The sequence below is a fragment of the Fonsecaea pedrosoi genome (genome assembly GCF_000835455.1).
Source record: "Fonsecaea pedrosoi CBS 271.37 unplaced genomic scaffold supercont1.1, whole genome shotgun sequence".
NCBI lineage: Eukaryota > Fungi > Ascomycota > Eurotiomycetes > Chaetothyriales > Herpotrichiellaceae > Fonsecaea > Fonsecaea pedrosoi.
Window position 1 is genome coordinate 5089162 of NW_013550615.1, and position 15660 is coordinate 5104821.

Sequence of the window (15660 nt, forward strand, 5' to 3'; positions counted from 1 at the left end):
GTATGCTCTGTTCTAATTCTTGTTCCTGCCAAGCATGGCAGGTCATGGTTTCTCCTCCTTCACCCAGGTAGTTGCGAGTCGTAAGGACGACTTCTCCAGGTATGGATAAGACATAAAGGCGGGTAAGAGAAGGAGAATCCTGGATTTTTCTTGCTTCGAGAATAGTGGTTCTCCTATGCTGTGCCAATCCGTACTGGCACGACCACAATGCGTTTGGAAATGTCCGAAACCCGCAAATCTAAACAACGACGCCTGCAACCGCAAAAACCTCCGGATTCAAGTGACAGAGAGGTGGGCTGGGGTTGCGCTTTAACACTAATCATTGTAGAAGAAGTGCTCCCCTGTTCTTGCATCGTAATAAAGCTTTCTGGTCTCCCTCCTCTCTCTCCGGAGATCTCTGTCGTCGTAATATTCTCGTTCTCCTGTCACCTCGCGCTGTCTCTTGGCCTGCCTAAGCTCATCTTCTCGGAGTTCCAGCTCCCTCTCACGAGCAGTCAGTTGTTGTTCGCGTCGACTCAAATGATCTTCGAGGACCCGATCACGCTGATAGTCCTCGACTCGGACACTTTGGCGGTCGAGTTCATCGCGAATGTAAACATCGTGTTCATCCTCTGCATGGTGGTAGTGAACAATTGGCATGGCTGATTCATGAGTGGTGTACCGACGAATGGGAACGAAATCCGGCTCCCTCGCTCGTCGAGTCAAATCGCGGTGGACGATCTGCCTATCTTCGGGGATGGGCGCTGTCGCTTGCCTCATGAGTCGGGGATGACGTTCATGGCGCGTCTCAGACGGCCGTTGGTCATACACAACGTAAGAGTTCCGACGCGGTATGGCTGGCACGATAACCTGTTGCTCGCCATGATATGGTCGTTCGACATAGGACTGTCTCCTGCTTGGGCCAGGATGGTGCTTCTTATACACAACGTCGGGGCGACTCTGGCTATACACCAGACTTCCTCGGCGAGGCACCCCTCCAGGCGTGCCGAGGGAGGTATTGGAGCTTTCTGCGTACTCGGCGACAAAGCCATAGTGGCTAGTATCACTGTTTTCCGAGGAGGCATACCCCCCATCAAAATACTGCTGAGTATGCTGGTTTGGAAAATGTACAGACTCTCGGCGCCGAGACTTGGAACGAGTCTCCACCGGCACCCTGTGTCGAGAATGAGATCTTCGGGCTTCCCCATCGACAACGACTACCGGGTGCTCATGTGGTGACTGTCCTCGACGGCCACGATGATCAGCTGTGCCCTCAACAAATACGGCGTCCACAGGAGCAGGGTCCACGGCATCGGTGGCAAAATCCTGCACTTCAGGCACCACATAGACACCATCTTCGTCATGAACAGCACCCCTATCTCGCGACTTGCTGCGAGACTTGCTGCGCTTCTTCTCCGCCTTGTCCTTCTTCTGCTCGGGTTTGGACCCCAATGGCGTCTCTCTCGCGATGTATGGTGGAAGGTTGGCGTTATTGAAGTGCATGGGACCAAGTTCATCTCGTGGAGTTCCGTCCGCCTCAAAAAGCGGCAGGTTTGCGACAGGGTCCTCCAGCTTGTCGAGAACCGAATCTTTCCTTGCACGGCCATAATTGTCGTTGGCGTGTCTCCTCTCTCGGACGGCTTCAACTTTTCTCACCTTCTCACCACCATATGACTTGGCCCTTGACCTTGACCTGTCTCTACTTCGGGCTAGAATGACATCCATCTCCGGAACTTCCATTCTGCCCTTTCTGGTCTGTACTCTTTTGGACTTGATATAGACCACTTCCCAACGGGCATCTGCTGCCTCCTGGTCATTGGTTTTTCGGACCACTTCATCAAGCATGCTTCGGCGGAGTGTGGGCATACGAGTCAGCTGATCTAACACTGGCCCATCGCCACCTTTGCCCCTCCTGGCCTTCCGCTCAATCTCATCCACCGGCGCATTGATGGGCTTTTTGACACATGAGCTCCAATCATCGCCGCGCTTGGATAGGCGATAATACAGATAATCTTGTGAGGTAGGTAAAACGTCAGCAGATCGAACCCGTTCGGCACGAGGGCGCATCTCTTCTGGGTTATCTTCCATTGTCATTCTGTCAAAGCGTTGCTGGACACTCGGCGCCCTCTCTTCAACGAAAGCAGGCTCCTCGACGAAGCGATCGTCGAAGCGCTCTTCATACGGGTCGCGGAGAACACCAATGTCTGGATCAACTGGAGCAAAATGGTGGTCAGGTGGAATTGGTGGTTCCATTGTTGCGGGTAAGGAAACCGCAAAGCTGGACAAGCCAGGCGCAGTCTGTTGCGTGTGAGGATGCGTCTTGTAAGAGATACTTCAAGTACACAGACGGTGTGCAGGAAGAACGGAAGTCTGGTGGGGCAACGCAACGGGGAATGGGTCAATGATATGCAGCGGCAACGCAAGGTAAATGGAACACCAGAGGAACGCCAGATAGATCCAATTGAGCTTGTAATTCGACAGAGTGAATGCTCGACCAATGGGTCAGTCAGCTAAGCAGCATCCGACTGCTGTTTGAGTCAAGAGAGGAGGGGAGGGATTCGTAGGTGGACGAAGACAAGTTACCCCCGACTGGTGTGGCAGAACCGCCCTTTTTCTCAGCAGGTAGGAGACCAAGAGAATGCTCGTGATGGTTGCCTTGCAGATCAAGCATGGGCCACATTGGCTCCTCTTCAAGGGCTGCTTCAGAGCCATACCTCTCTTGGTGGCATTAGCTCTGAGGAACGGGAACGTGCGGGACATGATTTGCGGGGCCCTTGGAGGCTGCAAGCAGAGGAATGAACGAGAGAGGACAGGGTCGGTGCTCTGAAACGGCGGTGTCGCTACTCCCTCGCTGAAGGGGATGCAAGAGGTGCAGTAGCGTGGTTAGGGAGAGATTGAAATGGAGGATGATGAGAACGAATCAGAAACATTTGTCTCACGGTCAGTCATGAGCATACGGAGTATCTGTGATCATGGCAGTCCAGGCTCATGTTCGGTCATCATTGCAGTCGGGCGCGTAAGGATTCGCGTGCCAGAGCTTGTTGAAATAGGAAGTACGGGGGCGTAAAAGATGGCGGCCATTGCTAAGGGTGGGTAGAGAACATGAGACCAAATGAAGCAGCATGGGAGAAGAGGAAGAGATTCAAACCGCCACCACCAAGACAGAAGACAAGACTAATTACTCGGTACTGCCTTTGCTCACGGCCTGCGCCTACGCCTGCGCCTGCGCCTCCACCTCAAAAGTTCCACCGAGTGACATTGCCCCTCTTTGCATGCTGCCAAAGGTCTCTTCGACAACGAGCTTCTCTAGCACCAAACGGCCACGAACAAACGACTCTCATTTCTAGCATGCGCCACAGAACAAAGTTGCTGATGATGAACCACGCCGACCACGCCGACCACGCTTCGTCCCGCACGGAAACACGCGCGAACTCACTGACACTTTTTTGCTCAGACCGTTCCGTCCACACCACCACTTCGTATTGACAACACCCACTAGCTGTTTTTGACCACTAGACTTGACTCAATAGTGCTGACCTGCTTGCAGAGCTTGTCCTTGCTGCCCTGTCCGTTGAAGGTGCACCCCGAAAACGTCCCGGTAGTCGATTGCCTGACTACACAGTATGTACAAACATCGAGGTGGTGTGAAATGCGCTGGCCAGCCTAACCGGGTCTGGTTTCCGAGGCCATTGACGCGGGAGGCAATACTCGGTACTTTCCCTTCTCTCTCCAGCCAACTACCTGGCATCCCGTCATCGAGTCCATGAGGAGAAAGTCCTGTGCTTTGTCTCGTCTTTTCATGCCATTTCAGACCATGTTGCTACAGGGCAATCCCTCTCATTGGCCTCCGGAGATGCCAGCATACCAAGGGAGTGTCCTGTGTCCTGCGCGACATAGCACGTCAAAGGCTCAGCGCACAGACGGGCGAACCGGAAAAGAAGAGGACGTTCATGCAAGTACTATGTGACGCCCGATCGCAAGGTAACGAATTCCCAGATCTCTCGCCTCACTTTCGTACTGTGCATGCCCATTTCTTTGCGTACACTCGGTTTGGTGGAAAGAGAAAGGGAAACGACTAGAGAGAACGAGGCAACAGGCTTGAACTTGTGATGGTGCATGTTATTAGGGTTTGGCTATCGATAAAACGTATCGTTCAGATGACGCGAACCTCTTTCTGACCCAACATAGGGGCAATGATCGTCGCCGTCAAAACTCCTCGCTCGTGTGGGCATTGAAATGCTACCCCCAGCCTGACAAAACCGATGGCTGCAGATCCTCATCGACGCCCTTTTCAGAGACCCAAATTCTATGTACAATCGGCTCTGTCGCGTCGGCTTGGTCGAAATTAATTGTCCCAAATCTCAAATCGGAGATTTTGCAATCGCTTGTATTCCCTGCTCATTAAGTGTTGTACACATATGCGTCCATGTGCCAGACTGAATTGACTGACGAAAGCCATTTCGCGGTCGAAACGTTACCGCAGCGGTACCTTGACATCTTGAACGCCACGTTTGATAATTTCTTCCAAGCTCCATCGAGGCGTCACCACCAATGACTTGGCTACTTTGTCGTGCTTTTCCAGACGTTTCCGGCTTTGTTCCATCTCCCAAGTAACGCCTTCCGGAAGAGGAGGAGCACCGCCAGCGATGCCGCTCGCAAACTTGAGCTGGAGGACATTTCCAATCTCGTCGCACGCGGCAAGGAGTCGGTCGAGATCGTCCTTGTTATGTGCAGCCGAGATGCAAAACCGTGCTCGTGAGGAAATTAGAGGTGTGGCAGGGTATCCAACAACGACAACCGATATCTTGCGCTTGAGCATCTCGTGAGAGAAGGCGGGCATCTTGGCTGGATTGTAGAGCATAAGGGGAATGATAGGCGAATCGTCATGACCGTAGACGATGAACCCGAGACGCTTGAGGCCCAGTCGAAGATAGCGGGAGTTGAATGCGATCCTCTGCAATCTCTCCTCACCTTGGCCCGGCATGAGCTCGCCGTTGATGATTTTGAGAGCGGCGATAATCTGTGCGAGAACCGCGGGAGCAGGAGTCTCGCCATAGACGGTGCCGGCGTTGGAGAGTCGCAGCTTCTGAATGGCAGCTTTGTCACCAGCTACGTACCCTCCATTGGCACCGAATGATTTGGTCAAAGTACCCATCAGAATGTCAACTTCCGCTGGGTGGATCCCAAAGTAGTCACAGACACCTCTGCCTCGCGGCCCCAGAGCGCCAATCGAATGGGCCTCGTCAACAAAGAGGTTGAACTTATATCGCTTCTTTAACCGAACGAGACCTGGAAGATTGCACATCGTACCTTCCATCGAATACAGGCCCTCCACAACGACGAGGATCTTCTTCCAAGGTCGATGTGTTCGCGGCTGTCCTTGAGAAATGGCCTCACGGAGCTTGCCCTCAAGATCCTTCATGTCGTTGTGTTTGAACGACGCGATCATTGCCCCGGAAAGCCTGGAACCAAATCGGATTGATGCATGGTTGAGTTCGTCCGAGATGATCAAGTCACCTTTCCCAACCAGGGCAGGGAAAATGGAAGCATTGGTACCGAAGCCCATTGAAAAGACCATTGCAGATTCCTTGCCAACGAATTCGGCGATGAGATTCTCGCAGTCGATAGCCAGCTCTGAAGTACCCACCTCGCTTCGCGAGCTAGCTGTTGAAAGCCCACACCTTCTGATTGTGTCTTCGACGAAATCGGCACAGGGACCTTCGGATTGTGCGAAGCCTAGGTAGTTGTAGGAACTCATGTTCAAAGTCTCGGTTGTGGTGCCTGTCAAGGTAAAATGGACGTTTCCATCATCTGACGTTCGATCTAGCAAATTAACGTATCTCCCAGGAACTCCGGTGGTGGGTCTGTTGAAACAATCGTTGATGCGCATTTTCAGTCGTCGGACGTAGAAATTATCAAAATCGCTGTTGAGGGCCGCATAGCCATTCCGTGCCTTGAGGTGTCGGTAATTGTCTTCTTTCAGCTTCATGCCAAAAAAATCTCTAACGTGTCCGAATATTATGAGAATCAGATAGGAGATGTATGTCGTCAAAAGATAGTAGTAGGGAGGTTCGTCCATGATTGGTTCAGGAAACTCGCCCCCTGGGTGTCGACTTGTGTATCTGTGAGATTGGGAGTTCAACGGCCCGAACTGGGCGTGTTGTCGAGCCAGTTTTCGCGTTTCAGCCGGAGAAGGCGGCTGGAAAAGAGTGGTAGGTGGTTCGTCCATATTTGCAGAGTCTGCACGCGCTGTTGACAAGGAGATGCTAGGGAGCGAAAGCGAGGGTGTGCTTATTGGAGGCGAGCCAGAAGCCAGAAATGCCTGCTCCTGAGCTTTGCTGGCTGCCAACAGCGCAGCAGCAGCTGACTGAGCTTCTTTTGTCTTTGGTGACGTGGAAAAGAACTGTGCAATTTTGTTTGCTTTTTGAGAGGTCTTGTTGACGAGGCTGCCGCCCTTTTCAGACGGTGAAAAGGACGGCCAGGGGGTCGGAGGTGAGCTGCTGAGGAGGGAGCCGGACACTCGACGAGGCATGGCCAAAAGGATCGTATCAAGAGGTGCTCAGTATGTTGACGACAACCGGTTCTTCGTGATAAGACACTGACGTTTTGTGTAAGCGCAACAGACGGGAATGTCTTCGAGTTCCTCCTTTTTCTCCAATGGATAGCGCGGACAGTGTGGCGGTGTAGTGAGAGGAGAAAAGGAAAGGTTTTCGAGAGGAGAGGGGCTCGGCAGCAAATCCTTGTACAGTTGTTTGCGAAGGAGGTTGGTCGAAAGAAGTGGTCGACAGATGTGAGCTGGAAGAGGGGGATACTGCAGTAGAAATTTGACTGTCAGTTCCCGATAGAAGCTCAGATTGCCGCTGCGATTTTCCCGCCGCGCTTGTAACAAGGAATCATGAGTTGGTTGAGCGTATGACGAAGGAGAAACTCAGCGCCGGTGTGACCGGATGACTGAGATATTCCGCCCTGATCCGCCACGCTGCGGTTGGACACGAAGAGCTTGTCCCTTGCAGGAACCGCCCGTCCTCAGCCGCAGGACCCGATGCCTTTTTGCGGAGAGCTACGATGATCGGGAACGCAGAGGTGTGCGGTATAAAGTTGAGGAAAAAGGATGCAGAATAGGAAGAGAGACAACGGCTAGGACAACAGAGGTGCACATAACACGAAAACGACGCGAAGCTAGAAACAGAGAAAGATTTTTGCTGACAAGCCCCAAGTGGTTTGATTGAGAGGACTGGAACCCTTTTCGGGGGCTGGTGCGAAATTACAAGTACACCAGGACAGCCTGTCGGCGTTCGTTTCAACGAAGACCGGACCCAGGGGTGACGGAAGGGGAGCCTCGTAGGCGCTATGCGCCCGAGTGAATAGGGGCCATCAGGGGCAACAGCCGGCTAAACTCAAACCTAAGAGGGGGAAGTGGCCCCGAAATCTGGTAGAATTTGCAGGTAGATTGCACCCGGGCCTCATTGGCTGAATGACTCTAGCGGATACACGCTAATCCTGATATGGCAACTTGGCATCATCATGCAGAAATATTGTCCGTGACTGATCATTTTAGACGGATATTTGCTCTTGTGTTTGGTTTCCTCTCGAGCTCCGAGTAATGATGGGCGAGTTCCCGACATGATATCAACGTGGACGGGGGAAGGGTCCCAAGCTACGAGTTACTGCCCATGGTTCTTCTTAAGAGGATGGGCTAAATCGTGCACGACACTCTAGCTCGAACTCCGTGTCTTGGAAATCACTTACCTCGTAACACACTTCTTTCCCATCTTTCATTCGACCTTGTCTTTCAGTAGACAGGGCTGCTTATCAAAACGGCCGCACAAGCAAAGTAACGCTGGTCGGAATGAATCCTAATCGTCGGGCAGAATTCCGTCAACGGCGGCAACGGTCAGATTGTCGCTGCCCGCCGAGGCTCGTAACAAATCGGAGTTTTGGCGGCCACTCATTCCCCCAAACAAAATCGCAGGCTAGTCCCTTTTCAACGACTATTCACAACATTTTTCTTTCCTCTCACTAAATTTGCCTGGAATGGCTGCAAACGGGACAAAGGGTGAGTCCAAGGACAGCGTAGAACTCTGGAGACACCCTCGTCCCGGATCGACAGAATTTTACGCTTTTCAGCAGCATGTCGCAAACAAATTCGGCGTATCTACAGCCTCTTACAATGACATTTGGCGATGGAGTGTCGACCACCCCAGTGCTTTTTGGGAGGAGATCTGGCATTACACAGGTATCAAGGCCAACAAGCAGTATGACTCTGTAGGTTGAGCCCTGGCAACACAGAAAAATTGACGCCAGCTAACATGTGTACCAGGTGCTGGATGAATCGGCTCCAATGTTTCCCAAGCCTGCCTTCTTCCCTGGTTGCGAATTGAACTTCGCTGAGAACCTGCTGTTCCCTCGCTCGAACCCCCCTGATGATGCTCTTGCTATTATCGCGGCCACAGAGAACACGCGTGAGCGGGTGACATGGTCGGAGCTGCGAGAACGGGTGCGCAAGTGTGCTGCGGCAATGGAGAGACATGGCCTCAAAAAGGGAGACAGAGTTGCAGGCTATCTTGCCAACCACTCCAACTCGGTGGTCGCTATGCTAGCGGCGACCTCTCTGGGTGCAATATGGTCGGGCGTCAGTCCAGACACAGGCGTACACGCCGTTCTCGACAGACTCCGCCAAATTGAACCAGTGATTCTGTTTGCCGACAATGCGGTCACGTACAACGGAAAGATCCATGAAACACATGCCAAAGTATCGCAGGTCATTTCAGAGTTACCGTCAGTTAAGAACATGGTTATTTTCGAAACCGTTCCCGGCCACCCATTTGACATCTCGTCTATAAACGGAAACCCAGACAAGGTCGTCGAAACATATTCCTCCTTCCGGGCCAAGGGTGATGCATCACGGCCACTCCGCTTTACTTACCTTTCTCCGGATCATCCTGTTTACATCCTGTACTCCTCCGGCACCACTGGTGTCCCCAAGCCGATTGTCCATGCATCACTGGGGACTCTACTGCAACACAAGAAGGAACACCAGATCCATTGTGATGTCAAACCACTCGAGAAGGTGTTCTACTTTTCTACGGTGACCTGGATGTGAGTTTTCCCTCGGGCGCTGGCCATGAATCGCTGAAGCTTTTTCGACACTCTCCACCGTCCACGGGCCCCCTTTTTTCAAACGCTGACATCATGAATGCTAGGATGTGGCACTGGCTTGTATCAGGCTTGGCGAGCGGAGCCACTATTGTGCTGTACGACGGCTCTCCATTTCATCCGCACAAGGAGATGAGCATGCCACTTCTGATTGATGAGCTTGAAATCAACCACTTTGGCACTTCCGCCAAATATCTGTCCGTCTTGGAACAGTCTCAGACTCTACCTAGAGAGGCATCTCCTCAAAGCGCCACGCTCAAGTCTCTGAAGTCTATCTTCTCTACTGGCTCACCCCTGGCGCCCAGTACTTTCGAATACGTCTACAAGAATTTATCTCCTCCAGCCCCTCATCCAGGAATACTTCTTGGTTCTATAACAGGAGGAACAGACATAATTTCCCTGTTCGGCGCTCCTTGTCCAGTGTTGCCGGTGCACTCTGGCGAAATCCAATGTCGTGGTCTCGGTATGGCGATCAGGGCTTTCTCCGCAGATGGCCAAGATATAACATCGACGGGCCAAGCAGGAGAGCTCGTCTGCACTGTCCCGTTCCCTTGCCAACCTTGCATGTTTTGGCCGCCTGGGCCGAGCGGCGAAGAGCGATACAAGTCGTCATATTTCGAAGTTTTTACTGATCCCAAAACAGGCCATCCGATCTGGCACCACGGCGATTTTGTACGTTTCAACCCATCGACAGGTGGCATCTGGATGCTGGGCAGATCCGACGGCGTGCTCAATCCAATGGGTGTCCGTTTCGGCTCCAGCGAGATCTACAACGTCCTTCTCAAGCATTTCAGTACAGAAGTGGAAGATGCGCTATGTATCGGGCGAAAGCGCGAGCAAGACACGGATGAAGTTGTCGTGCTATTTCTCAAAATGGCTAAAGGCCAGTCCTTCTCACAGGACTTGGTACGAAATATCCAGACCATGATACGGAAGGAGTTGAGTGCGCGTCATGTCCCGAAGATCGTGGACGAGTGTCCTGACATCCCGGTCACAACAAATGGCAAGAAAGTGGAGGGCGTCGTCAAGCAAATTTTGAGTGGTATGCACATCAAGACAAGTGCAAGTGTGGCGAATAGCGGCTGTTTGGATTGGTACCGGGAATGGGCAACAACACATTAGATGACGACAAAAGTTCTCATTGTTTTGCGAGGAATTACGAGGACGATTTGGTCTTTTAGCGCTCCGGCGACGGCTGGTTTATGAATAGATACTAAGGCAGACACGTCAGCGGTCCAGAGGTCGAGACGCTCGGGATTGTCTCAGATATTATTGGGGATATCGGTCAGGACATTAGATCATGGTTCAAGGAAGTGCTTGATACAAAACAAGGGCGGAACCATATATTGAGGCGGTAGCAGAACGGGTATAATATCGATTCATGTCTTCGTTCAGAAGCGGAGACGGGTGCAATGGTTGCTGAAATTTCCTCGCACCATGTTTTCCTATGGATTTTCCAACCAAATATGTGTTATCAAGTATTGAGTAATCTCATAGGACATCCATCTGGGGGCTATCAGTCAAAAGGGGCTGAGAGGCTGATCTCGGATATCACCATCCGAGGCCAAGAAATTATGAGAATCTTTCTTCCAACCTCAATGCTTATTCCCTCCTCTGTATGTTGTGCAGAACAAGATGCCAGTAGTGGTCGAAGACACTATCTTTTGGAAATGATAGACCATTTCCTGCCACTGACAAGTTACCGGGGAGTTTCGAGGTGTGTTGCACAGCAAGGAAAGTTTACCTGTCGACCGATATCCCTTTGTGCCGAGCACGGAACACAGCATGACGGTAGCTCGGCGGCGTGGTATCAAAGGCACCGCGTTGGACCCTGTAATCCCCTGTTGCGAAGCTCTTCGGGTTGCGGAACCACGCATGGGAAATTATGAGCGAGCTGGTGAAAGAACACCCACCTACCCTCGCACACTGCGACCGCCGCCAGGCACCTTCCTGCGGATGGGAAGCATTTGGTTGAGGCTTCATCGCCAGGGATTCTCGGGAACAAGCAGAACCGAAAGATGGCAGACGAACAAAGTGACAAGCCGGGGGAAGAGAATGGGCAGACCTACCATACCGGGGCAGAACACATAAACCTACGCCAAGTCGAGCAAAATTCTGGACACCTGATTGACCCACCCAGACAATTTGGCCGAGGCCTTTGTTGTGGTAATATATTTTATTAGCACGGAATTCTCTCCAATATTCCCAATATCTATCCCGGGTTTCGACCTCCTGATGGTACACACCGAGTAAACCACATGAAGGAGCTAGTCGAGGCGTGAGGGTGTGGCCACCAGATATGGGACAGTTTCTCTCGGGGGTTACGAGAATCCTAGAAGGTAACTACCCTGACCCTGCAAGCTACCCAGAGAGGTAGCCGTTATCACCTGTGTGGTAACTGGGGGTTCCGCGACCAGAAACAGCTTCCCTGAGCGTGGGTTGTCTGAGGCCGGAGAGAACCTGACGAGACCGCGGAAAAAACCCTCCTATACGACTGGAGGGTTTCCCTCGACCTGAACCTCAACTCCCACCGGGGGGTTGGGCTTCGAGGTTAGAGTTTTTGTCGGATATGCTGAAGGACTTTGTATGTGTGCGTGAGAAAAGTCCATGCAAGGGCTTTTCTTTTGGCCCCCAGCGAGATTCGAACACGTACAGTTTGTTTATTTTTATGGGGGGGTGAGTGGGCTAGCACGCGCAACGAAACACCTAATTCTACCTTGGCCCTGGAGTTACCAGCATAAAGCGCGTTCCTGATGAGTCCCTGAGGATCAGTGACCACCAGTCTCGACATTCGCTTCTTACAAGTCAGCCCCTACACCTGTTTTACTCGGGCTGCCCTTTGTCTCTGATATTGGGTCTATTACCAGCCTTGTGGAATCAAACTCAAGGTATGTTTGAGATAGTGTGGAATTATTTGTCACAGGATGAACTTGTAAACAATCCTCAACCCGGGTCTTGTGATTCTTGGCGCTGTAGGAGGCAATGAAACGAGATATATCATAGATTACCCCGTATTATGCGCGAGCCTTGTCTGGAGTTCGACGAGGCTGCATTACCTTCGTAGTTATGTAAGTCGCTCCATAAAGCGGCAGGACCAACCGCGGCACAATTCGCTGCGATGTTATTACAGGATGGATGGACAAAGACTTGCCACTCTGGAACTGCGCCATCAATTAACCATTTCTTCATCATCTGTCCTGTGGGTCACATCCCCAGACCTGTGAGGGTATTAAGAGACTTGTTCGAGCCATTTATTTCTGGGTTTAACCATGAGTTCTGGCTCTTCATATCCTCCCACCTTCTTTTCTCTCCAGCCCAGACTTCTCCCACTACCACAGCCAGTCCGCAATTCACCACACGATCATTCTCGACAATTCCCCCCACAGCCTATACGTCGATCTTCGCCCAGGCTCTTCCGCGACTTCTTCAATGCTATGCCAGATAGTGCCTCACGCAGGCAAGCTACTCTCCCTCGTCCTGTACCAAGTCACCAAGACACTTTCTACGACGTGAATCTGAATCGCGCCCTCGAAAACGCGAATCGCGCCATCCAAACCGCGCAAGAAGCCTTCCAAGAAGCCAGAATAATACAGACAGACAGTGAGGTGCCTGTTCAACTACCGGACTCGACGGCGCAGACCGACACCTCTCCACGAAGATCAGACGGTGCACCTTCAATAGAAAGCCAGTACATCCCTCAGACCACACATCCTCACGATCCTCACGTTGCCTATCGATACACGCCCATCAGCAACCTTGGCGAGTTCGAGTACAATCTCCCTATTATCCCTGCACCCTTGGGAATTTGGCCAGCCAATCCTGGAGTTTATCTAAATCGTCTGGACCCAAATCACCCATTTGTCGACGGACGGCTACCGTCGGTCTTGGAAGAGGAGGCAATAAATCGTCAGCGAGAAAACCACCAGAACTGGGTGCGCACCCAAGCTAGAAGCAGTCACCGTCGGCGTACGGAGCAGGAACAAAGCCAAAGCCGAGATCTTCCACAGGTGACCATGTCCCCTCCTTCCTCATCTCTGAGAAGCACTGCCACTCGGTCTTCTCAGCATCAGCAGCCATCTACGCCAGGTGGTGAGACGGAGGATCCCTTGATCGAATCTGTGGATTTGACAACCGTTACCGACGCTGACACCCTATCCGCCGCTCTTGCCAAACAGAGACAAGACACCATCTTGGCTCAGAACCCTGGAACAGAAAGCGGCCGTACTGCACTCACCGCGTACAAGTGCCCTGTGTGCATGGACACACCCACCGATGCAACTTCTACGGCCTGCGGACACGTCTTTTGCCACCGGTGCATACTTGATACTCTGAAGTGGTCTATTCAATCACGAAGAGAAAATGCGCCGACATCTCGTAAGACCAGAGGCGTGTGTCCTGTGTGCCGCAAAACTCTGGATATGAAGGATACCGCGGGAACTGGCAGAGGTTTGATTCCACTAGAACTGAAGTTGATGGTGAAGAAGCGGAAACGAGAGGACAGCTCGGAAGAGAAGGCCAGGGAGAAGGGCAAGGGCAAAGGAAGGTCTTTGGCCAATGCAGAAATATTGAGCGATGGAGAGGGGGGTGAGATCGGCAAAGAAAGTGGCTCCCGGCCGACAAAATCAGAACGTGAGACCACAGAAGATGCATTTTGGGGCACCTTCATCCATGAACACGCCTAGACGGCGTGAATTCGGATATGGACAGGAGCTCTTATCTGGGTGCATTATTTGAGCACAGCCTGAGGTGGCTATTTTCAGACATGGGAATGGTTTGGTTATGTGACTTGCCATACGGGCAGCATGGACTGCTATTGCATTGTACCGGATGGGAAACTCGACACGGCCTTATGTTTCTGCACCTTTTTTTTCTCCTTTAACGATACCCATGAGATGATTTTCACGACTTGCAGTGTTGGGACGAAGCCGGGCTTTATCTCTAGATTGAGTTTTTTAATTTGAGAAATAGATAGGGATGGAATCCCAGGTGATACCTACCAGATCCCTTTTACAGGGGTCGAAACAATACCTTCTGCGCCTTCTGAGTACCAGCTCTGACTCCGAGCGGAGGTCCTTGTATTATACGCAATCCCTCTGCATGCATAGACGCAAGACTACAATAGCTAGTCAGAGCGTTGAAATTGTGAGGAAACTGCGGAGCATGAGAAGCAAAGCAGCACAGCTGAGCAGGGCAAATACAGCCTCTCCTAGATAGCGCCTTTATGTACTCTTCTCTTCCCCATTGTCACGAGGAAAACGGCCATGTGTGCAGGTTTTTTCAGCTCAACTGGAGATAAGTAGAGAAATGTTTCATAACGTGGGATAGGGTAACCCTCTATGCAGCCTAGTGACAATCTCGATATAGTCGGGCTCGTTCTCAAAGCTGAGAATGCCGCGCTTTATGAAGAAGTCGAGGAGGACGCACGTGGCCGACGGCGTGAACTCACTCCGTCGTAGTCGGCCTAGGATCTCCGAGACAGTCAGGAGGGCAAAGTATTTGACCTCACCGTCCATCGGGACCGGGGCCACTCCTGGGGCGAGGCCGACGTGGTAGCAAAAGTCGATCTCGGGTAGGGCAAACACATGGCCTTCGCCATACTCTCCTCCGCCCCTCCCCACGTAGCTGAGGACGCCGGAAGGGTAGAGCCGGCCGTGCAACACTGTATCTGACAGAGACGCCTCTTCTAGGGACTCACGTAAGATGCCGTCGAGCGGAGACTCGCCCGCTTCGAGAGCACCGCTGGCAGTAACGTCCAGAAGCCCGGGGCAGTAATTCTTCAATATGGAACGACGGGAGACCCATACCCTCGAGTCTGGAGTCAAGAGGGTGGTCGTCGCACTCGGGCAAAGTTCATACGCCACGAGTTGTACTCCATAGCATAAAACCCCGAACAAGGGGGCTGCGTTTCGCGGGATCTGCATCACGACATGTTTATCGTGGTTGTAAACAGCGAAAGTGTCCTCGCTCAAAGAGTTTATTCCGAGAACTACCATATTCTCTGGGAGAGCTAGGGTGGTGAGGATGATGGTATTTCGGGTCTCGCATGAAGTGCCACGGAGCGTCAAGGTGCGCTCAATGTCGCAAATCTCCCAGTGGTCTGGATTCCAGATTATCTTCTGTCTAAGTAGAGGGGAAATATGACCAAAGGTTTGAGAAGAGCCTTGGACGCAGAAACGGTAAAACTTTTCGAGGTGCTCAACATCGAGGAAGCTGCGAGAGGGTATGTAAGTAGATTTCACTGATTGAACGTCGTAGTACTGACTGCTCGCGAAGAATTTCCAACAGGCTCTTCATAGCATTTATTGGACCGAGTTTGGGAGGTGTATTTATTCATCAGGAGGACTGCTGTGACTGTTTCTCAACATGGCGAAGAAACCCCCAAGTGGAGTTTCAAGATGCGCTCGCCGTACTCGGTACTAGTAGTGGGCCAAGATGCTGAGGTTCTTTCAAGGGAAGGTCAAGCGACAGTCGAATTCGGTAAACATACCACGTGACTCAGCCTTGCGGCCTTAAAAAGGGGACGGA

At 51.9% G+C, this 15660-nt stretch overlaps 5 protein-coding genes across 5 annotated transcripts; 2 read left to right on the top strand and 3 right to left on the bottom strand.

Annotated features, from left to right (window-relative positions):
- Positions 1 to 315: 315 nt before the first annotated feature.
- On the bottom strand, positions 316 to 2232 carry Z517_01861 (uncharacterized protein; the record flags this gene model as incomplete). The annotated part of the gene is made up of 1 exon (XM_013434817.1): positions 316 to 2232. One exon carries the CDS (start codon positions 2230 to 2232, stop codon positions 316 to 318), a length of 1917 nt encoding a protein of 638 aa, XP_013290271.1.
- A 2221-nt stretch (positions 2233 to 4453) lies between these two features.
- On the bottom strand, positions 4454 to 6511 carry Z517_01862 (uncharacterized protein; the record flags this gene model as incomplete). The annotated part of the gene is made up of 1 exon (XM_013434818.1): positions 4454 to 6511. One exon carries the CDS (start codon positions 6509 to 6511, stop codon positions 4454 to 4456), a length of 2058 nt encoding a protein of 685 aa, XP_013290272.1.
- A 1502-nt stretch (positions 6512 to 8013) lies between these two features.
- Positions 8014 to 10257, top strand: Z517_01863 (acetoacetate-CoA ligase; the record flags this gene model as incomplete). The annotated part of the gene is made up of 3 exons (XM_013434819.1): positions 8014 to 8244; positions 8300 to 9078; positions 9183 to 10257. 3 exons carry the CDS (start codon positions 8014 to 8016, stop codon positions 10255 to 10257), a joined length of 2085 nt encoding a protein of 694 aa, XP_013290273.1.
- A 2147-nt stretch (positions 10258 to 12404) lies between these two features.
- Positions 12405 to 13817, top strand: Z517_01864 (uncharacterized protein; the record flags this gene model as incomplete). The annotated part of the gene is made up of 1 exon (XM_013434820.1): positions 12405 to 13817. The coding sequence occupies one exon, from the start codon at positions 12405 to 12407 to the stop codon at positions 13815 to 13817; it is 1413 nt and encodes a 470-aa protein (XP_013290274.1).
- Positions 13818 to 14444: 627 nt separating this feature from the next.
- On the bottom strand, positions 14445 to 15429 carry Z517_01865 (uncharacterized protein; the record flags this gene model as incomplete). Its single annotated transcript, XM_013434821.1, has 2 exons — positions 14445 to 15345; positions 15398 to 15429. 2 exons carry the CDS (start codon positions 15427 to 15429, stop codon positions 14445 to 14447), a joined length of 933 nt encoding a protein of 310 aa, XP_013290275.1.
- Positions 15430 to 15660: the final 231 nt, after the last annotated feature.